Source organism: Microcebus murinus, chromosome 24 (genome assembly GCF_040939455.1).
Source record: "Microcebus murinus isolate Inina chromosome 24, M.murinus_Inina_mat1.0, whole genome shotgun sequence".
NCBI lineage: Eukaryota > Metazoa > Chordata > Mammalia > Primates > Cheirogaleidae > Microcebus > Microcebus murinus.
Window position 1 is genome coordinate 19,533,976 of NC_134127.1, and position 18,137 is coordinate 19,552,112.

The following is an 18,137-nucleotide window of genomic DNA, read 5'->3' on the forward strand; positions in this document are numbered from 1 at the left end:
ATCTTTTTGGCATAGCTTTCAGACTATGCAGGGACATAAGCAGTTATGAGTCACTGCCCTCAGAGGAGCCCAAAGCTAGAGCTTCCTACCAGGTAATTGGGTAATTTTGCCTAATCACACAGCTGACAGTCATCTTATCCAGTTTCCAGGGCAGCAGGGCTAGAAAATCCAAGGCCACACTTGTCTTTAAGAGAAGGAGAGAGATTTTGTTAACGCTTTATCCAAACTTTTCCAAAATATTTTTATAAAGATGATTGTTTTCAAATTTGTGTCAAATAAATGGTTTTGAAATAGTGTCATATGATAACATTTTAGCTTTTCTTCCTTTGACTGTTTTTCCTTTTTTTGTAGGTCGAATCAAATATTCTGAACAGGTGTATGATGCGTGTATGGATACATTTGACTGTCTTCCTCTTGCTGCCCTCTTAAACCAGCAGTTTCTCTGTGTACATGGAGGAATGTCACCTGAAATTACTAGTTTAGATGACATTAGGAGAGTAAGTAATTTTTTTTATTTTCATAGGATTTATTTTTAAAATTTGTTTTTTATTGCTGTCAACCAATACATCTTTAGCCGAATTTTTAAAATACAAATAATCAAATGTAAGAAAATGAGCCAGGTGCAGTGAGTTAAGCCTGTAATCTTAGCAGTTTGGGAGGTGGAGGTGGGAGGATTGCTTGAGGCCAGGAGTTCGAGATCAGCCTGGACAACTTAGTGAGACCCTGTCTCTAAAAATATTTAAAAATTAGCCAGGTGTGGTTTTGCATATCTGTAGTCTTGGATACTCAGGAGACTGAGGGAGGAGGATTGCTGAGCTCAGGAGTTTGAGGTTACAGTGAGCTATGATGGGCCACTGCACTCCAGCCTGGTCAACAGAGTGAGACCCTGTCTCTAAAAAAATTTTTTTTAATAAAAAAAGTAAGAAAATGGAAATTAGACTGGGCATGGTGGTTCGTGTGTGTAATCCTAGCACTTTGGGAGACTGAGGTGGGAGGCTTGCTTGATTGAGCTCAGGAGTTGGAGATCAGCCTGAGTAAGAGTGAGATCCTGTCTCTACTAAAAATAGAAAAATTAGCCAGGTATGGTAGCATAGGCCTGTAATGTCAGCTACTCAGGAGGCTGAGGCAGGAGAATCGCTTGAACCCAGGAGTTTGAGGTTGCAGTGAGCTATGATGACACCACTGCACTCTAGCCAGGGTGACAATGCGAGACTTTGTCTCAAAAAAAAAAAGGAAATTACCTATGAATTCATCATTGCAAGATAACTACTGTTAACATTTTGGTACATACCTACCAGAAATTTTCTGTGAAATCTGTGCTTTTACCAACTAGAAACATAACATTCTTAGAGTATAGCCCTGAAACTTTAAATTGTGTCACAGTGTGAAAGGAAAGAAATCAGGGTTCTAATCCCAGTCCTGCCATTAATTGTGTGACTTTGACCAAATTACTTAGTTGCATCTTCTTCTCTATGAAATGAGGAAGTTGGAATGGATGCTCTGAGCACTCTGCCAGCTCTGAATTGTATTAACTTTAACATTTTAGATGATATAGTTTAATCACTTTCCTTACATGGTGATTATTATTTCCAAGATTCTGTATCTTCATTATTGAAAAAAGATGACTAGTCTTTTTTCACTTGTGTTATTCTACATGACCATCTTCTCTTCTCTACCTTTGTATTCTCTTACCTCTCTCTTATAGGCACTGAAAACTAAAGATTTTCCTATTCATAAAACTGTTCTCTCTGAATTAAAGTCAGTCTCCTCAGGGTAAGAAGGTGTACCTATATGCACTGACTTTTCTCTTTATTGTCTTGAAAATAACCAGGATTTCTCTTTTACATAGTAAATTTTAAATTTTATTATTCTGAACCAATTGTATTAATAAAAAGCTCCTCTTTCACTCAGTAGAAGCTCTGTTCTTGGCACTGAGCTATTCTAGCTACTTGTTTTCTTTTTGTTTTCTTGCTTTTAACTAAAGCAGCAGTGACTAAAAGCTTAAGTTAATAACTTATATTGAAATGCCTCCGTTGCCTAGAATGGAAAGGATAAATGTCCTTACAAAATAAAATTAGCATTCTTTAAAATGAAGAAATCTCCACTGGAATGAGGTAAACAAGGAACAGCAGAACCATTATAAAACCTTCCTGTTCTCATGGTGACATTGACTTATCTATATAATTGAAATTAACTTTGCATAGTCTTTCTGAAATACTATATCTCTATAGTGATTGATTTCACATTCAAATTAAATTATTGCTTTAAGATTAGGATGTAAGTGGGTCCTTTTCTACAGTATAGTTAGATGAAAAGAATATTTATAAAAATTTATTACAGAAAAATAATAAAAATTGTGAATTGAAATTTGTTAAATATTCCTTTTAGGAAAATCCTTTAGGGACTTACTGCCTTCTCTCTTAATAGATTCTTGTGGATGCAAAGCGGTTTTGTTTTTCTTTGACACATACTATTTTCCAAAAGCCCTTTTACTTACCTGATTTTTTTTTCTTTTGACTTTTGTGTATCTTCTAGTTAGACAGGTTTATTGAACCTCCTGCCTTCGGGCCATTGTGTGACCTGCTTTGGTCTGATCCCTCAGAGGATTATGGCAGCGAAAAGACCTTGGAGCACTACACCCACAACACTGTCCGAGGGTGCTCTTATTTTTACAGGTAAGTTAATCCTTGAAACAGAAATTACAAAAGGAAACTGTAATACATTTATTTCATCAGGTTATTTTTAAGAACCTTCTATCTCGAACATGTATAGATACTTTTGTTTAATTTTTTGATTAATAGAAGGCAGAAAACTCTTGTTTGTTTGTTTGTTTAATATTTTCTTAGTTATTATGCCCTAAGAAGTATAACCAAACATGATTGGATACCTGGTAATCCTTTGATATTGTTGTCTGATCCTACATGATCTAGATTATTTGTTCATAAACATCATCTATACACTTCGTAAAAATAAAGTTTTCTTGGCTCTTTCCCCAGAGATTCTGATTCACTAGGACTGAGACAGGGGAATCCTGTTATGTTTTAAAAAGCTCTCCAGCTTTTGGAACTGCTGGTGTAGACAAAGATATAAAAAGAACAGGACATTGTGAACTAAGTTGAGTACATTTCCTGGAAGTTGGCTGTTGTTTTAAATCTCACATGTGAGCTTTCATTGTGATTTGATACTCAAAAATAGGAAGATATAGGGAAGTTTGAAACCTAAATTGTTTTTAATCCCGATATTTTATTGTGACAAAAATACATATATTTAGTCCCCCTAAATCTCTGTGAATTGACTAAGATAATGCATTCACTAAAGAAAAATACACACAAGAAGCATAATTTTGCCATTAGTTTTAGCATTCTTCTAAACTTTTTTCATTTCTCCGTGCCAACTTTTCCAGTGACTAATATGATGAAATCATTTAACTTTTGTTTCTTTTTATATTGCTTAAAATAAAGAGCATAATACTTATTTATTGTTGGCAGAATGTAAGTTGGTGTAATTTCTGTGGATACCAACTTGGCAATATCTCTCAATTATAAACACACATGGCCTTTGATCCAGAAATTCTACTTCTAAAACTTAATCCTGTGGATATACAGTTGATTCTTAGTATTAGCAGACTTTGTATGTGAGTTCCCCTCCTTACTAAGATTTATTTGTAACCCCCATGTCAATACTTACAGAGCTTTCACAATCATTCTTGGACACACATTGTGCATAGTTGACAAAAAATTTGAGTTTTGCCACACACATTGTTCCCAGCTGAAGTTGAACAAAGTGATGCTCTGCCTTCTTTTCAGCTCTCATATTATAATATAGTTATTCTTTTTGTGGTTTATTTAGTGCAACATTTTTCATGTTTTTCTGCTTTTTGTTAGTGATTTCACTGTTTAAAATGGCTCCCAAGCATAGTGCTGAAATGTTGTCTAGGGTTCTTAAGCACAAGAAGGCAAACCTTACAGAGATAATATGAGAGTATCAGGTATAAGCTTTGTTCAGGCATGAGTTATGGTGTTGTTGGCCAGGAATTCATTGTTAGTGAATCAATAGTATTTATTAAATAAAGTATCTTTACACAGAAACACATCTGAAACAAGGTAGGAGGATAGTTGAGGCCAGGAGTTCGAGACCAGCCTGAACAACATAGCTGTCTCTACAAAAAATTTAAAAATTAGCTGGGCATGGTGATGCACACCTGTAGTCCCCACTGCTCAGGAGGCTGAAACAGGAGGATCGCTTGAGCCCAGCAGTTTGAGGTTGCAGTGAGCTATGGTGTGTCATTGCACTCTAGTCTGGGCAATAGAGAGAGACCCTGTCTCAAAGAAAAAAAGAGAAAGAAAGATTTTCCCTACATTTTCTTCTAGTTATTTTAAAGTTTTAGGTCTTACATTTAAGTCTTCAATCCATTTGAGTTGATTTTTGTATAAGGTGTAAAAATGGTCCAGTTTCATTCTTGTACATGTGGATATACAGTTTTCTCAGTACCGTTCATTGAAGAGAATATCCTTTCCTCATTGTGTGTTCTTGACACCCTTGTTGAAGATCAATTAACTGTAAATATGTGGATTTAGTTGTGGGCCCTCTATTCTGTTCCATTGGCTAGGTATCTGGTTTTTTGCAAGAACTGTACTGTTTTGATTATTGTTGCTTTGTAATATATTTTGAAATCAGGAAGTATGATGATGCCTCCAGCTTTGTTCTTCCTGCTGAAGATTGCTTTGGCTATTTGGGGTCTTATAGTTCCATATGAATTTTAGGATTTTTTTTTTCTATTTCTATAAAGAATGACATTGAGATTTTGATAGGGATTGAATTGAATCTGTAGATCACATTGGATAGTATGAACATTTTTACAGTATTCTTCTAATCCGTCAACATGGGATGTCTTTCTATTTATTGGTGTCTTTTCCTCCATCAAGGCTTTATAATTTTCAGTCTTTCACCTCCTTGGTTAAGTTTAATTTGTATGTATTTTATTCTTTTTGTTGCTATTACAAATGAGATTATGTTCTTAATTTCCTTTTTTTAATTTATTTTTTATTTCAGAATATTATGGATTACAAATGTTTTGGTTCCATAATTTGCTTTCATACTGTTTAAGTCAAAGTTATAAGATATACTGATTTTTGTACGTTGATTTTATATCCTGTAACATTACTGAATTTGTGTGCTTATTATTTCTAATAGTTTACCTGGGAAGCAGATTCTTTTACTTTTCTAACAATTTGATAGTTGATGGTTGAAGAAAATTATGTGTTCAGCTTTTAGCACCTGCTATACATACACACAGACACACATTACTATCATACTTTTTTATGTCACGGCACTAAGAAAAGTTTTGTATTGTTTTGAGTTAAGACAAAAAAATTTTAAATGGGAAAGCACTTTCTATTTTCGTATTATCTGTTATCTTCATGGGTTTTTTTGTTTTGTTTTTTGTGGGTTTTTTTGAGACAGAGTCTCTCTTTGTTGCCCAGGCTAGAGTGAGTGCCATGGCGTCAGCCTAGCTCACAGCAACCTCAAACTCCTGGGCTCAAGCAATCCTCCAGTCTCAGCCTCCCGAGTAGCTGGGACTACAGGCATGCTCCACCATGCCCAGCTAATTTTTTTTATATATATATATATGTTAGTTGGCCAATTAATTTCTTTCTATTTTTTTATAGTAGAGATGGGGTCTCGCTCAGGCTGGTTTTGAACTCCTGACCTTGAGCAATCCACCCACTTTGGCCTCCCAGAGTGCTAGGATTACAGTGTTATCTTCATGTTTGATCTGTAATGAGGTATATTAGTGAAATCGAAACACAGAATGATGATTACTAAGATATTAATAAAATTCTAGTGGTGTATAATACCTGTAATCTTGAAACAAAATCAAATTATATCATCTTGGCTTTCCCCCTTCTTCCTATTCAAAATAATTATTTTAATTCTGAATTTATATGTTCTAATTTTGTTTTTCAGTTACCCTGCAGTTTGTGAATTTTTGCAGAACAATAATTTATTATCAATTATCAGAGCCCATGAAGCCCAAGATGCCGGGTAAGTTATATTAAAACTGTACTGAATATCACTGTAGAGTCTTTACCTTTGATATAAAGACAGATGAGCTGTCATCTCTCTTCCAGGTATCGAATGTACAGGAAGACCCAAACAACAGGCTTTCCATCGCTTATTACAATTTTCTCAGCCCCCAATTACCTAGATGTCTATAACAATAAAGGTAATGGAGTTCAGCAATACTTGAGTTTCAATTTGTGAGTAAATGTGAGCTCCAGTTTAATTATATGTATGTGTGTATTATTTTTAAATATAAATTTTAAATAAGAAAAAAGAGGTCTTCATTGAAACAAAGGCCAAGACATTTAGAATTTATGCTGCTGCTTGGTCTCCATATCCTAAGGATTATTGGGTTTTTTGTGAACATAAATGATGATCATAATAGGTCAGGTTTGTGCTACTGAATCAAAGTATAAGAGGAAAAAATTGCTTCAGGTTCACATTAGAACAGTTAGCATAAACTATTGGTTTTGGTGAATTTATTTTGTTTATAGCAGTACCTCAAAAAAATGTGACCATTGATATTTTAATGTTTGTCAAATACTTAGCTATTTTTGCTCTTCTTGAAATATAGGTAGAGTGAATAGTGTACAAAAAGTCAGAAAAAATTTTTCATTTTTGTCTAAGCCCTGCCAGAAACTAAAAGTGTGACTTTGGGTAAGTCACATAATATTTCTAAACCTCAGTTTCCCACATAAAAAAAGAGGCCTGGATATGCACATGCCTTTTGTTCCAGAAATTCTTCTAAGACTTTATCCTGTTAAAGTATTTTTTAAAATTTAAAGCTTCTGTGATTCATAATTCATAAGTTTTCTGTCAAGGCAGTGATCCTACTAAAAACTTCATGTCTGTGTAATTATTTTGTTATTTTATAAAGTATGACTGTAAAATAATAGGACTTTTAAAACAAACATGCCAGAACAAATATATCCAAATGAGTATTGTCCCTTCAAAGTAGTTACTTTGGAAGGTTATACACGTATTCCAACAATGCTGTCCTTGCTCAAAAACATTTTTGGAACTCCTCTTTTGGCACTGCCTTCAGAGTCTGCGACACATTCTTTTGAGTATCCTCAATGATGGGAAATCTTCGTCCTTTGAGGGTGGATTTGATTTTTGGACAGCCAAAAGTCATTCGGAGTCAAGACTGATAAGGTGAGTCATCAGGCTAGATGGTACCATTTGGGGTCAGAAACTAGGTATGATTATAAGGTAATGAGACTGTTTTTTCTCGTGTTGCTGATGCAACGGCTCTGGAGGCACTTCCAAAAGAGGAGTTCCAAAAGTGTTTTGAGTAATGGCAGTATCTCTGGATTAATTGCATGGTAAGGCAGCAAGTTGTGTTGAAAATAATGCCAAGCAAGGAGTCAGAGTTCCTAGTCCAGTCCTCCTTCACTTTTAAGGGTATCACATTTAAAACGATGCTTAACTTTTTTGAGCCTCAGTTTATCTTTAAAATACCTGTTATATTGTTAAAGATGTTAGAATAGTGAAAATGAATATTAAAGCATTGTTCAAAGTATAAACTGCTATAATACTATAACATTTTACTGTTACTGTGCCTGATGTGATAATGTCAAAGGACCACACTCATCTGATATAAAGGTCTGGTGTGTTTGTAGTGGGTGGTTTCTTAAGTCTCATTACTTTATAGTCATACCTTGTATATGTAGTTGGGGAGAGAAGTTTCGAAGAGAGCCAAAATGTGCTTAATATTTACTCTACTTAAAAGTAAGCTATGGAATGGCATATCTCATTTAACTCTGATTTGGGTTAGTTATTTCAGTGTGTCTTTCAGTGACTTACCCATTTTCAAAAAACATTTCTTTGACTATTTTCTGTCCTAGGCTTATGCTGTTTTCTTTTTACTTCTTACCATTCTTCTCTGAGCCTTAGCTATACTGCAGTGCTCTGCTCTCCCCAAGTTCATTCATTATTTCCTTTTTCCTAATACTTCCAATATATTAGCAACCTACTTTTATTCTTGTTTCCTCCCTTATCAATGGGATGCATTGCTTGTGTTGTTAAGCATCTTTAAGGACACTTAGTGGCCCTAGACCTCATATTTGTAATGAAGACTTTCCCTTCTCACTCCCTTTTTAAACTTCATTATTAAGAGTATCTATTGATCACCCAATGGATTTATCAGTGTGCTGAGCTGAAACATGCCACCTAAATCAGCAGCCACTGTACAGCTTGCTAATGCCAGCTCAATCTGTGTCCCTTCTGATCTGGTTTTGTTCTTGATTATTCCTTTAGCAAACTTTTTTTTTTTTGACATATTATGGGGGTACAGATTTTAAGTTTTCAATAAATGCCCATTTCCCCCCCTCCCCCCAAAAGTCTGAGTCTCCATCATGACCATCCCCTAGATGGTGCACATCTCACTCATTATGTATGTATATACCCGCCCCCCTCCCCCTTTAGCAAACTTTTAAATTCACAGTCCATTCTGAGTTTTCTGTCAGCTTTGATATGATTGGAGGCTTGACTTCCAAATAATCTTATTTCCCTTGGTAGTTTCTTAAACATTTCTTTTTTTTTTTTTTTTTTTTAGGAAAAAGTCAGGAAATGTGGCATCTGAAACAATCCCTGGTGGTACTCAATTACTTTCCATACAAGTACCTCTTTTCTTGAAAAAGGGAACTCTATCATCCTTTTTCTTCTTCTCTTTATACTGTTGCTTTTCTTTCTTTCATATTCTTTAGACTTATTGGTACCTATAGACATTTCTTAGTTCCACTGGTTATATGAAAGACCCTTAAGTCATGATTTTAAAAGATTCTTATTCCTATTTTTTTCTGTCCACTGGGAACATACCCAAAAGCAGTTTTTTAAAACTCTTATTTCTAATCATGCACTATTGAGAGACACCTCCCCCTTCCTTTTCCTGCATAGATTGAAGAAGTTGCTGAATATGATATATGATGTAGTCACCTAACCTAAGTAAGGTATATATACATAAAAATAATGAGACATGGACATTGTAGCAATGTTAGGTTTTTAAGAGCTAGAGATTCTATTTTCATGTATTTTTCTTTATAATCTTTGGTATATATAGACATTAAGTAGCTTAAATTTTGAGAACACTAGGTTATCTTATAACAAGGAAGCAAGAACCAAGAGATGACCTATATCTGTTATATCTAGAGAACTGTTAAACCCTATTATATTTTATGAACACAGTAAGAATAATTAAGAGAACAGTGCAAATATTTCTGGTGGTGAAGACTAAGGAATTGGATTTTAAGACTTTTAAAATATGAGGAAAATCAGTTGGCATCAAAGTATATGTGCAGTTATATGAACTGGTTAATATTAGACATTTATAGTGTGTTGGCAATATATTGACTGTGTATTGGAGAAAGAAGCAGTTTTAAAATCCACTATATTGTATGCAGAGATGATTTACTTTTGGACATTAAGTGTAAATTGCTCCAAGTTTGCCATTTGTATCCCCCATTTTGAATTGATAACTGCTATTTATAAACGCTCAGAGGGTTTATAAAATCTTTGGCTTTGGCTAATGACTGGCAAAATAGGCTATGTCTGTTTAATGAATGGTATTTGCCCTCAAAAGAGAGTTGTGATTGTATAACTATTTCACCTATAAAAAGAAATTATGGGAAATTTTTTCTCATGTATATCCTGAGGTTTCTATAGATAGCTTCTATGCAGTGACCCTTTGAAGTTTCAGTTTCTTTTGTACTTTTATTATATGAGCACTTCAGGTAACTTTGTTCCTTGGAATAATTCTTAAAAGAATGAACTAGCTGGGCATAGTGGCTCATGCCTGTAATCCCAGTATTTTGGGAGGCTGAGGTGGGAGGATTGCTTGAGGCCAGGAGTTCAAGACCAACCTGGGCAACATAGTGAGACCCTGTATCTACAAAAAATTGTAAAATATCTGGTATAATAGTTGGGGATACTCAGGAGGCGGAGGCAGGAGGATCACCTGAGCCCAGAAATTCAAGGCTGCAGCGAGCTATGATGGCACACTGTACCCTAGCAGTCTGGACAACTGGACAACAGAGTGAGCCCCTGTCTCAAAAAAAAAAAAAAAAAGGAATGAACTGTATAAAATGCTTTAAAGTTTTTCATCTGCTCTTCACATAGTACTGAATTTGCAAGTGGAAAATAAGGCACTGAAGTCTGTGGAGTAGGTACACAACTGTACAAAACCTACCAGTTGCCTTGTCATGGTCCTATGGCAGATTTTCTTGCTTTTTTCCTTTTTAGCTGCTGTGTTGAAATATGAAAACAATGTCATGAACATCAGGCAGTTTAACTGTTCTCCACACCCCTACTGGCTTCCAAACTTTATGGATGTTTTCACATGGTCTTTACCTTTCGTTGGGGAAAAAGGTAAGAGAACTCAAGTGTCTGGATCATCACTTGTTTTAGCTAGTGACTGAGCACACCTTTATATTTGCTTGAGCCCCCTGATGGTTCAGACATGTTTTCTAATTTTGTTTGTTCTCTACAAAGAGTTTTAAGTGGCACTTAATTGGTTCTTAAATTTTAGTTCTAGTCTATTAAGGTGTTCTTATTCTAGATATTAATTTAAAGTAGCTGACCTACTATTATCAATATCAACATGTTAAAATAACAGTTATTTACCATTCCTTCAGTGATTTCTTTAGTGCTTAAGAGATTTAGATAGGATTATTGTCCTTATAGTTTTATGTACACTTATACAGATAAGCTATGGAAATATAAAATAAGCCTGTTGAACATAGGCCTGTTGGCTTAACTTCTTCATAAAATGAGAAGAAATGTTCTCATGTGCATATCAGTGAGGAAAAATATCTCAACATCAATCTAATAAAATCAAGTAATTGGCCAAGTGTGGTGGCTCATGCCTATAATCCCAGCACTCTGTGAGGCAGAGGTGGGAGGATCATTTGAGGCCAGGAGTTTGAGACCAGCCTGGTCTCGAACATAGTGAGACCCCATCTCGAGAAAGAAGAATAAAGAAAGAGAGGAGGGAGACGGAGGGAAGGAAGGAAGGAAAGGAAAGAGGGAAAGAAAGAAAAAAATAATAAAGAGAGGAGGGAGAGGGAGGGAAGGAAGGAAGAAAAGGAAAGAGGGAAGGAAAGAAAGAAAATAATCTTGGTTAAAAACAAGTAATTATGCAATAGAGTCTTCAAAGACTCCAGACCTTTACTAGAGCAAGTAATCTACCCAAATTCTTTTTAAACCTGAAGGTCTGTGTTTATTGCTACTCTTTATAGCCATTCTTACTGATATAATAATAAATAATTTTGCTTATGCTTATTTACCATATGTGTTTATTTAGATATCACATTATTTTAGAGAAAGTCTCTTATTAATTGTATAAATTTTGGATTATTTTGTGTTATTGTATAGTCACAGAGATGCTGGTTAACATTCTCAACATATGCTCTGATGATGAACTGATTAATGAAGAAGAAACAGAAGGTAAACTATTCCTTATTCCTCCTTTGAACTAGAAACTAAGGAGAAGTTTGGATTTTAGTTGTTTTAGTTTATTTTGAATAATTTTCTTTTGTCATATTAAAAGAGAATTATATACATTGTAGAAAATAAAATTTGAAAAATATAGCAAATCATAAATAAGAAAAAAATTCACCCATAAACCCACTGTCTCGTAGATATACACTGTTAACATCTTGATATATACTATATTAGCAGTCTTTTATCTTTGTATATACTTTTCCTCTCTTTTTTTCTTTTTAACAAGAATAAGGTCATGTAATGGTATCGTGTATATTTACTGTTTTTATTTTCTTTTGTAGACTAGTTTCTAATGGATACATAGTCCTCCAAGTTGATCATTCTTTGTTTTTAACCAATCCCATGCTATTGGATATTGGATTTTTCCCCCCAACTTTTTGCTTTTAAAATTTCTACAGTTTTGAAAATTTGCATAGATAAATCTTTGCACATTCTGTTAACAACCAGTATTTATTATATGCTTGATATGTGCCAAGTTTTGTTTGGTCCTTGCTTTCCATAAGCTTATATTCTAGTGTAGGGAAGACAAAACAAACAGTAAATATGAGTCAAATGGTGATATATGCTATGAAAGAAAGTAAAGCAATATTAGAAAGTCAAGGGTAACATTTGCATGATAATTTCCTTAGGAAAAATTTCTAGGAATTGAATTTCTGTGTTAATTAGTACTTAAAATTTTAAATCTGATACAGATATCCTCTAGAAAGGCTGTTCCAGTCTGCACTTGTGTGTGATGCATAGTTAATCAATGCTCTGTCCAGTAGTATTTATTATACTTGTTATAGTCTGATGTTTTAAAATTTTTAATTTGTATTTTTTGTGTGTATATTGGCCGTGTTTATTTCTCTTTTGTGACTTGTCAAGTCATATCTTCTATACATTTTTCTACTGGGTTATGTGCATGTTTTTTCTTTCCTTTTTGACATGGTAGGGATCTTTGTATGGTAACATTTTGTTATATTTGTAGTCAAGTATTTTTTTTTCCTAGTGTGTTATAGGAGGTTTGATTTTAAAGGTAGGTCCTAACCTACCTCAGAATGCAGGATATCTGGAGAGATGGTGGTCACCTGAGCACAAACCTCTGACTGTCTCATTCTCTCCAGGCTCTGTGCTGAGGTGATTCACTTAACTGTTAAGGTAAACCATCTCCATAGTAGAGAAAACCTAGCTCACTGTGGGAATCTAAAGGAAATTCCCACATATGCTTATGCTTCAGGTTCCATATTGAAGGTCAAGAGCAGATAGAACATAGGTTGTAAGTACCTTTATGGGATAGAAGATCACTGTAAGGAACTAGTTCTTAAGGAATAATACAGCCAAGTGAAAATTTTTAAAAAATAAATAATAAAGAATTTAAGTTAAGGGAAGATGAAATATGGAAGAAAGAGATGTAATAAAATTTATATTCAAATGTAAGTGGAAATGGAAATTATTATGAACTGTATTTTATATGTTAAGAAAGGATTTTTCATTACCATAAGGGTATGCTTATAAAAGTATGCCAAAAATGATATATGGGAATATTTATTGAAGTATTGTCTCTAATAGCAAAAGGTTCAAAACAATCTAAATATCCTTCATGGAGAGCTGGGTAAATCAATTATGGTATATCTGTATGTTAGATTCTCTACCTGGAATATTAGTTCCCTTAGTCAAGCCTCCTTTCTCCTCTTCTCTTCTAGTTAGTTCCTGTTCAACTTACTGTTACTTCCTCAGGGAAGACATTTCTGACATCCCTAACTAGACCCAGTACCCCTGTTATGCTCTCATATCACTATGTACCTCTCCTTAGCATTTGTTAGAGTCTCAGTTTTAAATTTATTTATATCACTACATGGTTAATAATGTTTCACACACACCCCCAACTATAAATTCCCTGAGTCCTGGGACAAAATTGGGTTTCTGTCACCATATAGCCCCCTAAACACAAGTATAGTGCATTGAGCACAACAGGTAAATACTTGTTGAGATAGAGTGACTTAAATGATATAAATATAACCTACCTTCAAATTATTTCAATCCCTGAAATTTAAATAAGGTGGTCCCAGACGCCTGAGGAAAGCAAACCTCTCTGGACTAAGATAACATCATGTAAGGCCGGGCGCGGTGGCTCACGCCTGTAATCCTAGCACTCTGGGAGGCCAAGGCGGGCGGATTGCTCGAGGTCAGGAGTTCAAAACCAGCCTGAGCCTGAGCGAGACCCCGTCTCTACTATAAATAGAAAGAAATTAATTGGTCAACTAATATATATATAGAAAAAATTAGCCGGGCATGGTGGCGCCTGCCTGTAGTCCCAGCTACTCGGGAGGCTGAGGCAGGAGGATTGCTTGAGCCCAGGAGTTTGAGGTTGCTGTGAGCTAGGCTGACGCCACGGCACTCACTCTAGCCTGGGCAACAAGCGAGACTCTGTCTCAAAAAAAAAAAAAAAAAAGATAACATCATGTAGAACCATAAATGATTTCAACAAATAGTCTTTCAAGTAGAATATATGGTTCATAACAAAAAATAACCAGGAATGTAAAGAGAATGAGAAATAGCAAAAATACACATAGACCCTCAAGTTCTCGAGGCATTGGCTTTATCACATTAAATAGTTAAAATAACTATACTAAAAAACAAAATATAGCTGTGCTTACCATGTTCAAGGACATAAAGGACCAGATTGAGACAGGACTGAAAAATAAAATAACAAAAAATTCAATGATGAATTAACATCAGATTCAATAAAGCTAAACATAAAGTGAACTAGAAGATAGGTCTGAAGAAACATCTAGAATGAAGCATGAAGAGAAAAAAGAAAAATATATACACACAGAGAAAGCATCAGAGGTGGAGGATATAATCAATACTATATGTGTGTTTGCAGTCCCAGAGAAGAGGAGCAAGAGAATGAGGTACAAGCAGTATTTGAAAAGATAATGGATAAAATTTTCCCAAATCAATAAGACATTAAGCCATAGTTTAAGAAGCCCTATAAATGCAAACAGAATAAATACAAAGAAAACAGCACCTATGCACATGCTAGTAAAAGTGCTCAAGACAAAAGACAAAGAAAAAAACCTTTAAAGCAGTCACAAAAAGATAAAAATATTTCTTTCAAAAAAGAACAATTAAACTGATAGTAGATTCTTCATGGAAATAATGGAAGAAGAAAACAATGAATAGCATATTCAAAGTGCTAAAAGATAATAACCGATGACCTAGAATTCAAGAATGAAGGTGATAGAAACATTTTTCAGTCTCTCTCTCCACTTTAAAATTTTAGTAAGAGACTTATCAGGAGACACACACTAAATGAAATTCTAAAAGATATTATTCAAACAGAAGGAAAATACCAGATTGAAGCTTGGAGATCCAGGAAGGAATAAAGAGTAAGAATGGCAGAAAATATGTGGGTAAATCAAATGTAGACTTTATTAAACAATAATAAAAATATTTGTTGAATTTAAAAGATTGAAAATACATGACAATAATTTTGGGATAAGGAGAGTTAAAGAGTGTGAGGGCTGTACATTATCTGAAAAGAGAGGAAAGTATCCATTAACATTATACTTTGATAATTAAGAGATAAATGTTGTGATCTCTAGTATAACCTGTAAGAAAATAGTTTCAATTATATAACTTTTAAGTTATAGAAAAAAAATGAAATGATGAAAAAATAATTCAAAAGAAGGCAAGAAAGGAGGGAAGGTACATATAAGAGTAGGACAAATCTAATGATGGTAAAAATACCAGCAATTTTATTAAATGTAAATTGACACAGAAAGATTGTCAGACAGAATTAAAAAAAAAAAAAAGCTTAGCAATGTTTTATAAAAGCAATCCAAAGCATAAATATACAGAAAGTTGAAAGTAAAAAAACAGAAGTAAATATATAATGCAAACACTAACCAAAGAAAAGCTGATGTAGATAGATTAATATTACATGAAATAGACTCTGAAAAAAATAAGATGTAAGGGGCCAGGCATAGTGGCTCATACCTATAATCCTAGCACTTTGGGAGGCTGAAGTGGAAGGATTGCTTGAAGCTAGGAGTTCAAGACCAGCCTGAGCAAGAACAAGACCCCCATCTCTACAAAAAAATAGGAAAAATTAGCCAGGAGTGGTGGCATGCACATATAGTCCCAGCTACTTGGGAGCCTGAGGCAGGAAGATGACTTGGGCCCAGGAGTTTGAGGTTGCAATGGGCTTTAAGGTACTACTGCACTCTATCCTGGGAAACAGAGCAAGACCCTGTCTCTTAAAAAAAAAAAAGTAAGAAGTTGTTTTCATCAAAAAACTCCATTAAGCATGTGAAAAAGAGGCTACAGAGTGGGAAAGGAATATTTGCAATACAACCAAGAAAAGGCTGAAGATACATTTGCTGAAGATACAGAAACTATAGATTAAGGCTAGACATGGTGGCTCATACCTTTAATCCTGGCATTTTGGAAGGCCAAGGCAGGGGGATTGCTTGAGGCCAAGAGTTCTAAACCAGCCTGGACAACATGGCAAGACTTCATCTGTACAAGATTTTTTTTAAAAAAATTAGCCAGGCATGGTGGTATGTACAGGACTCCAGCTACTCAGGAGGCTAAGGTCGGAGGATTACTTGAGCCCAGGAGTTTGAGACCCCAGGGAGCTAGGATCATGCCATTGCACTCCAGCCTTGGGGACAGAGTATGACCTTGTCTCCAAAAAAAAAAAATTTTTAAACCCCATAGATTAATAAAGTGAGTTTTGAACAATCACTTCACAAAAGATAATATCCAAATGGTCAGTAAAAAATATGGAAAGATACTCAACTATATTAGTAATCAGGAAAATGCAAATTAAAACCATAATGAGATGATATTATACACCTACCCGATTGGCTAAAATTAGAGATGAATAATACCAGATGTTGGCAAGCATGTGTAGCAACAAGAATGCTTTTATATAGAAGTATAAATTGGTACATTCACTTCAGTAGATAATGCCAAACTGTTATCCAGAGTTGAACATATACGTACCCTATGACTAAGCATTCTAATCCTAGGAATGTGCTCAACAGAAATATATGCATACATGTATCAAAGAGAAATATACAAGAATATTTATAGCAGCCTAATTCTTAATTCCCCAAAATTAGAATCAGCCCAAATGACCATTGATAGTAAAAAGGATAAATAGTGGAATGTAAGTGAAATATAGCAACAGGGAAAATATGGATAAATCTTTGAAGCATGATGTTGAGCAAAAGAAGCCAGACCAAAAAAGTACATATGTGATTGCCCCAATTACATAAAATTCAAAACAATGAAAACTAGTGCTTATGGATGTGTGCTTACATGGTAACACTATAAAGAACAGCAAGAAAATAATTTCAATGAAGGTCAAGAGAATGCTTTTCTTTCAGGAGGAGAGAGACTATAAGTATTAGGAGAGGCCTAAGGGGAGCTTCTGGGGTCCTAGCAACATTTTGTTTCTTGACTTGAGTGGTAGTTATATGGGCATTTGCTGTTTAGCAAATCATTGAGTTATGTATCAGTTTTGTGTACTTTTCCATATGTTTATTATACTTCACAATAAAAAATGTTAAAAAAATTATATACCTACAAAAATGGAATTTTTATAGGAATTTTTAGAAACTGGAAAACAGATGTATTAGTGTCATTGACTTAACTGATTCAAAGAAAGCTCAAGCACCGCTTAGCAATAGGGAATACTGAGTTCCATCACAGAATCCTCAAAAAGCAAAGGAATTAGCAGCACCAATTGCTGGATTTAGAACTGTGGGAAGGGGGAGTGGTAGGGGACTCTGAGCTAACATAAGTAGACTGGGCAAAAGCTATTTGAAAGGCAGTTAAAGTCCTAGTTTCCACTGGGCAACTGTCTCCTCCAAGTCTGGAGACTAATCTCTAAAAGTGTAAACCAAAGGATTTCTGGACTGGAGATACAATTGAAGGCATCAGTACCTTGCCAAAAGCAGGTGAATTAAATGACCGTATGCACACTCAGTTCTCTGACAAAAGCCCACCCTAATCACTCAATGTAAAGCAGTGTCAGCAGTCTCTACCCACTAACTCTGAAAGCTTTTTAGTCCCTTAATCATAAGCAAACACCAAGGAATATCAGACACCTAAAGAAAGCCTTTAAGACATCACAACAAAAACAGCAAAAGGCAACTTAAATGAACTTGAAATTCTGAATAACATCAAAACTTTAAAAAGGAAGAACTATAATATCCCCTGAAAGATGAGAAGATACTGAATCCATTAAATAAAAAACATAATGTTCTTATTGAGAGATTTGTAAACTTTTGTTCTGTTCTTTGTTCTTGTTCCTTGTTTTTAGCATCATTTGTTTGTTGTTCGACAAATGATATCATTGTCTAATGTTAATTTCACTCTGTTAGGGTAGAAAATGTTGGCTAATAATAGATGTGAATTAATGTAAAATGTAAACTTTTAAGAAGTGGAAGAAAATACTGACAGCAGGAATCTGTAATTTAATATTCTAGCATGTTACCAAGGGTATCTCTTTTGAGCTGATAAAAATAATAACCTGCTTCTCTCATTGCATTTCACTTTGATTTTTTTCTCTCTTCCATGTA

The 18,137-nt window shown here is 34.6% G+C and overlaps 1 protein-coding gene across 5 annotated transcripts in view; it reads left to right on the plus strand.

Annotated features, from left to right (window-relative positions):
• PPP3CC (protein phosphatase 3 catalytic subunit gamma) overlaps positions 1–18,137 on the plus strand; it is a 73,052-nt gene that overhangs the window by 39,662 nt on the left and 15,253 nt on the right. For all 5 annotated transcript variants that reach the window (XM_012739309.2, XM_012739312.2, XM_012739310.2 and 2 more), the window contains exons 5-10: positions 352–497; positions 2,536–2,675; positions 5,968–6,045; positions 6,132–6,226; positions 10,303–10,428; positions 11,434–11,505. In XM_012739309.2, coding sequence (XP_012594763.1) covers positions 352–497; positions 2,536–2,675; positions 5,968–6,045; positions 6,132–6,226; positions 10,303–10,428; positions 11,434–11,505 — 657 coding nt within the window. The remainder of the gene's footprint in view (positions 1–351; positions 498–2,535; positions 2,676–5,967; positions 6,046–6,131; positions 6,227–10,302; positions 10,429–11,433; positions 11,506–18,137) is intronic.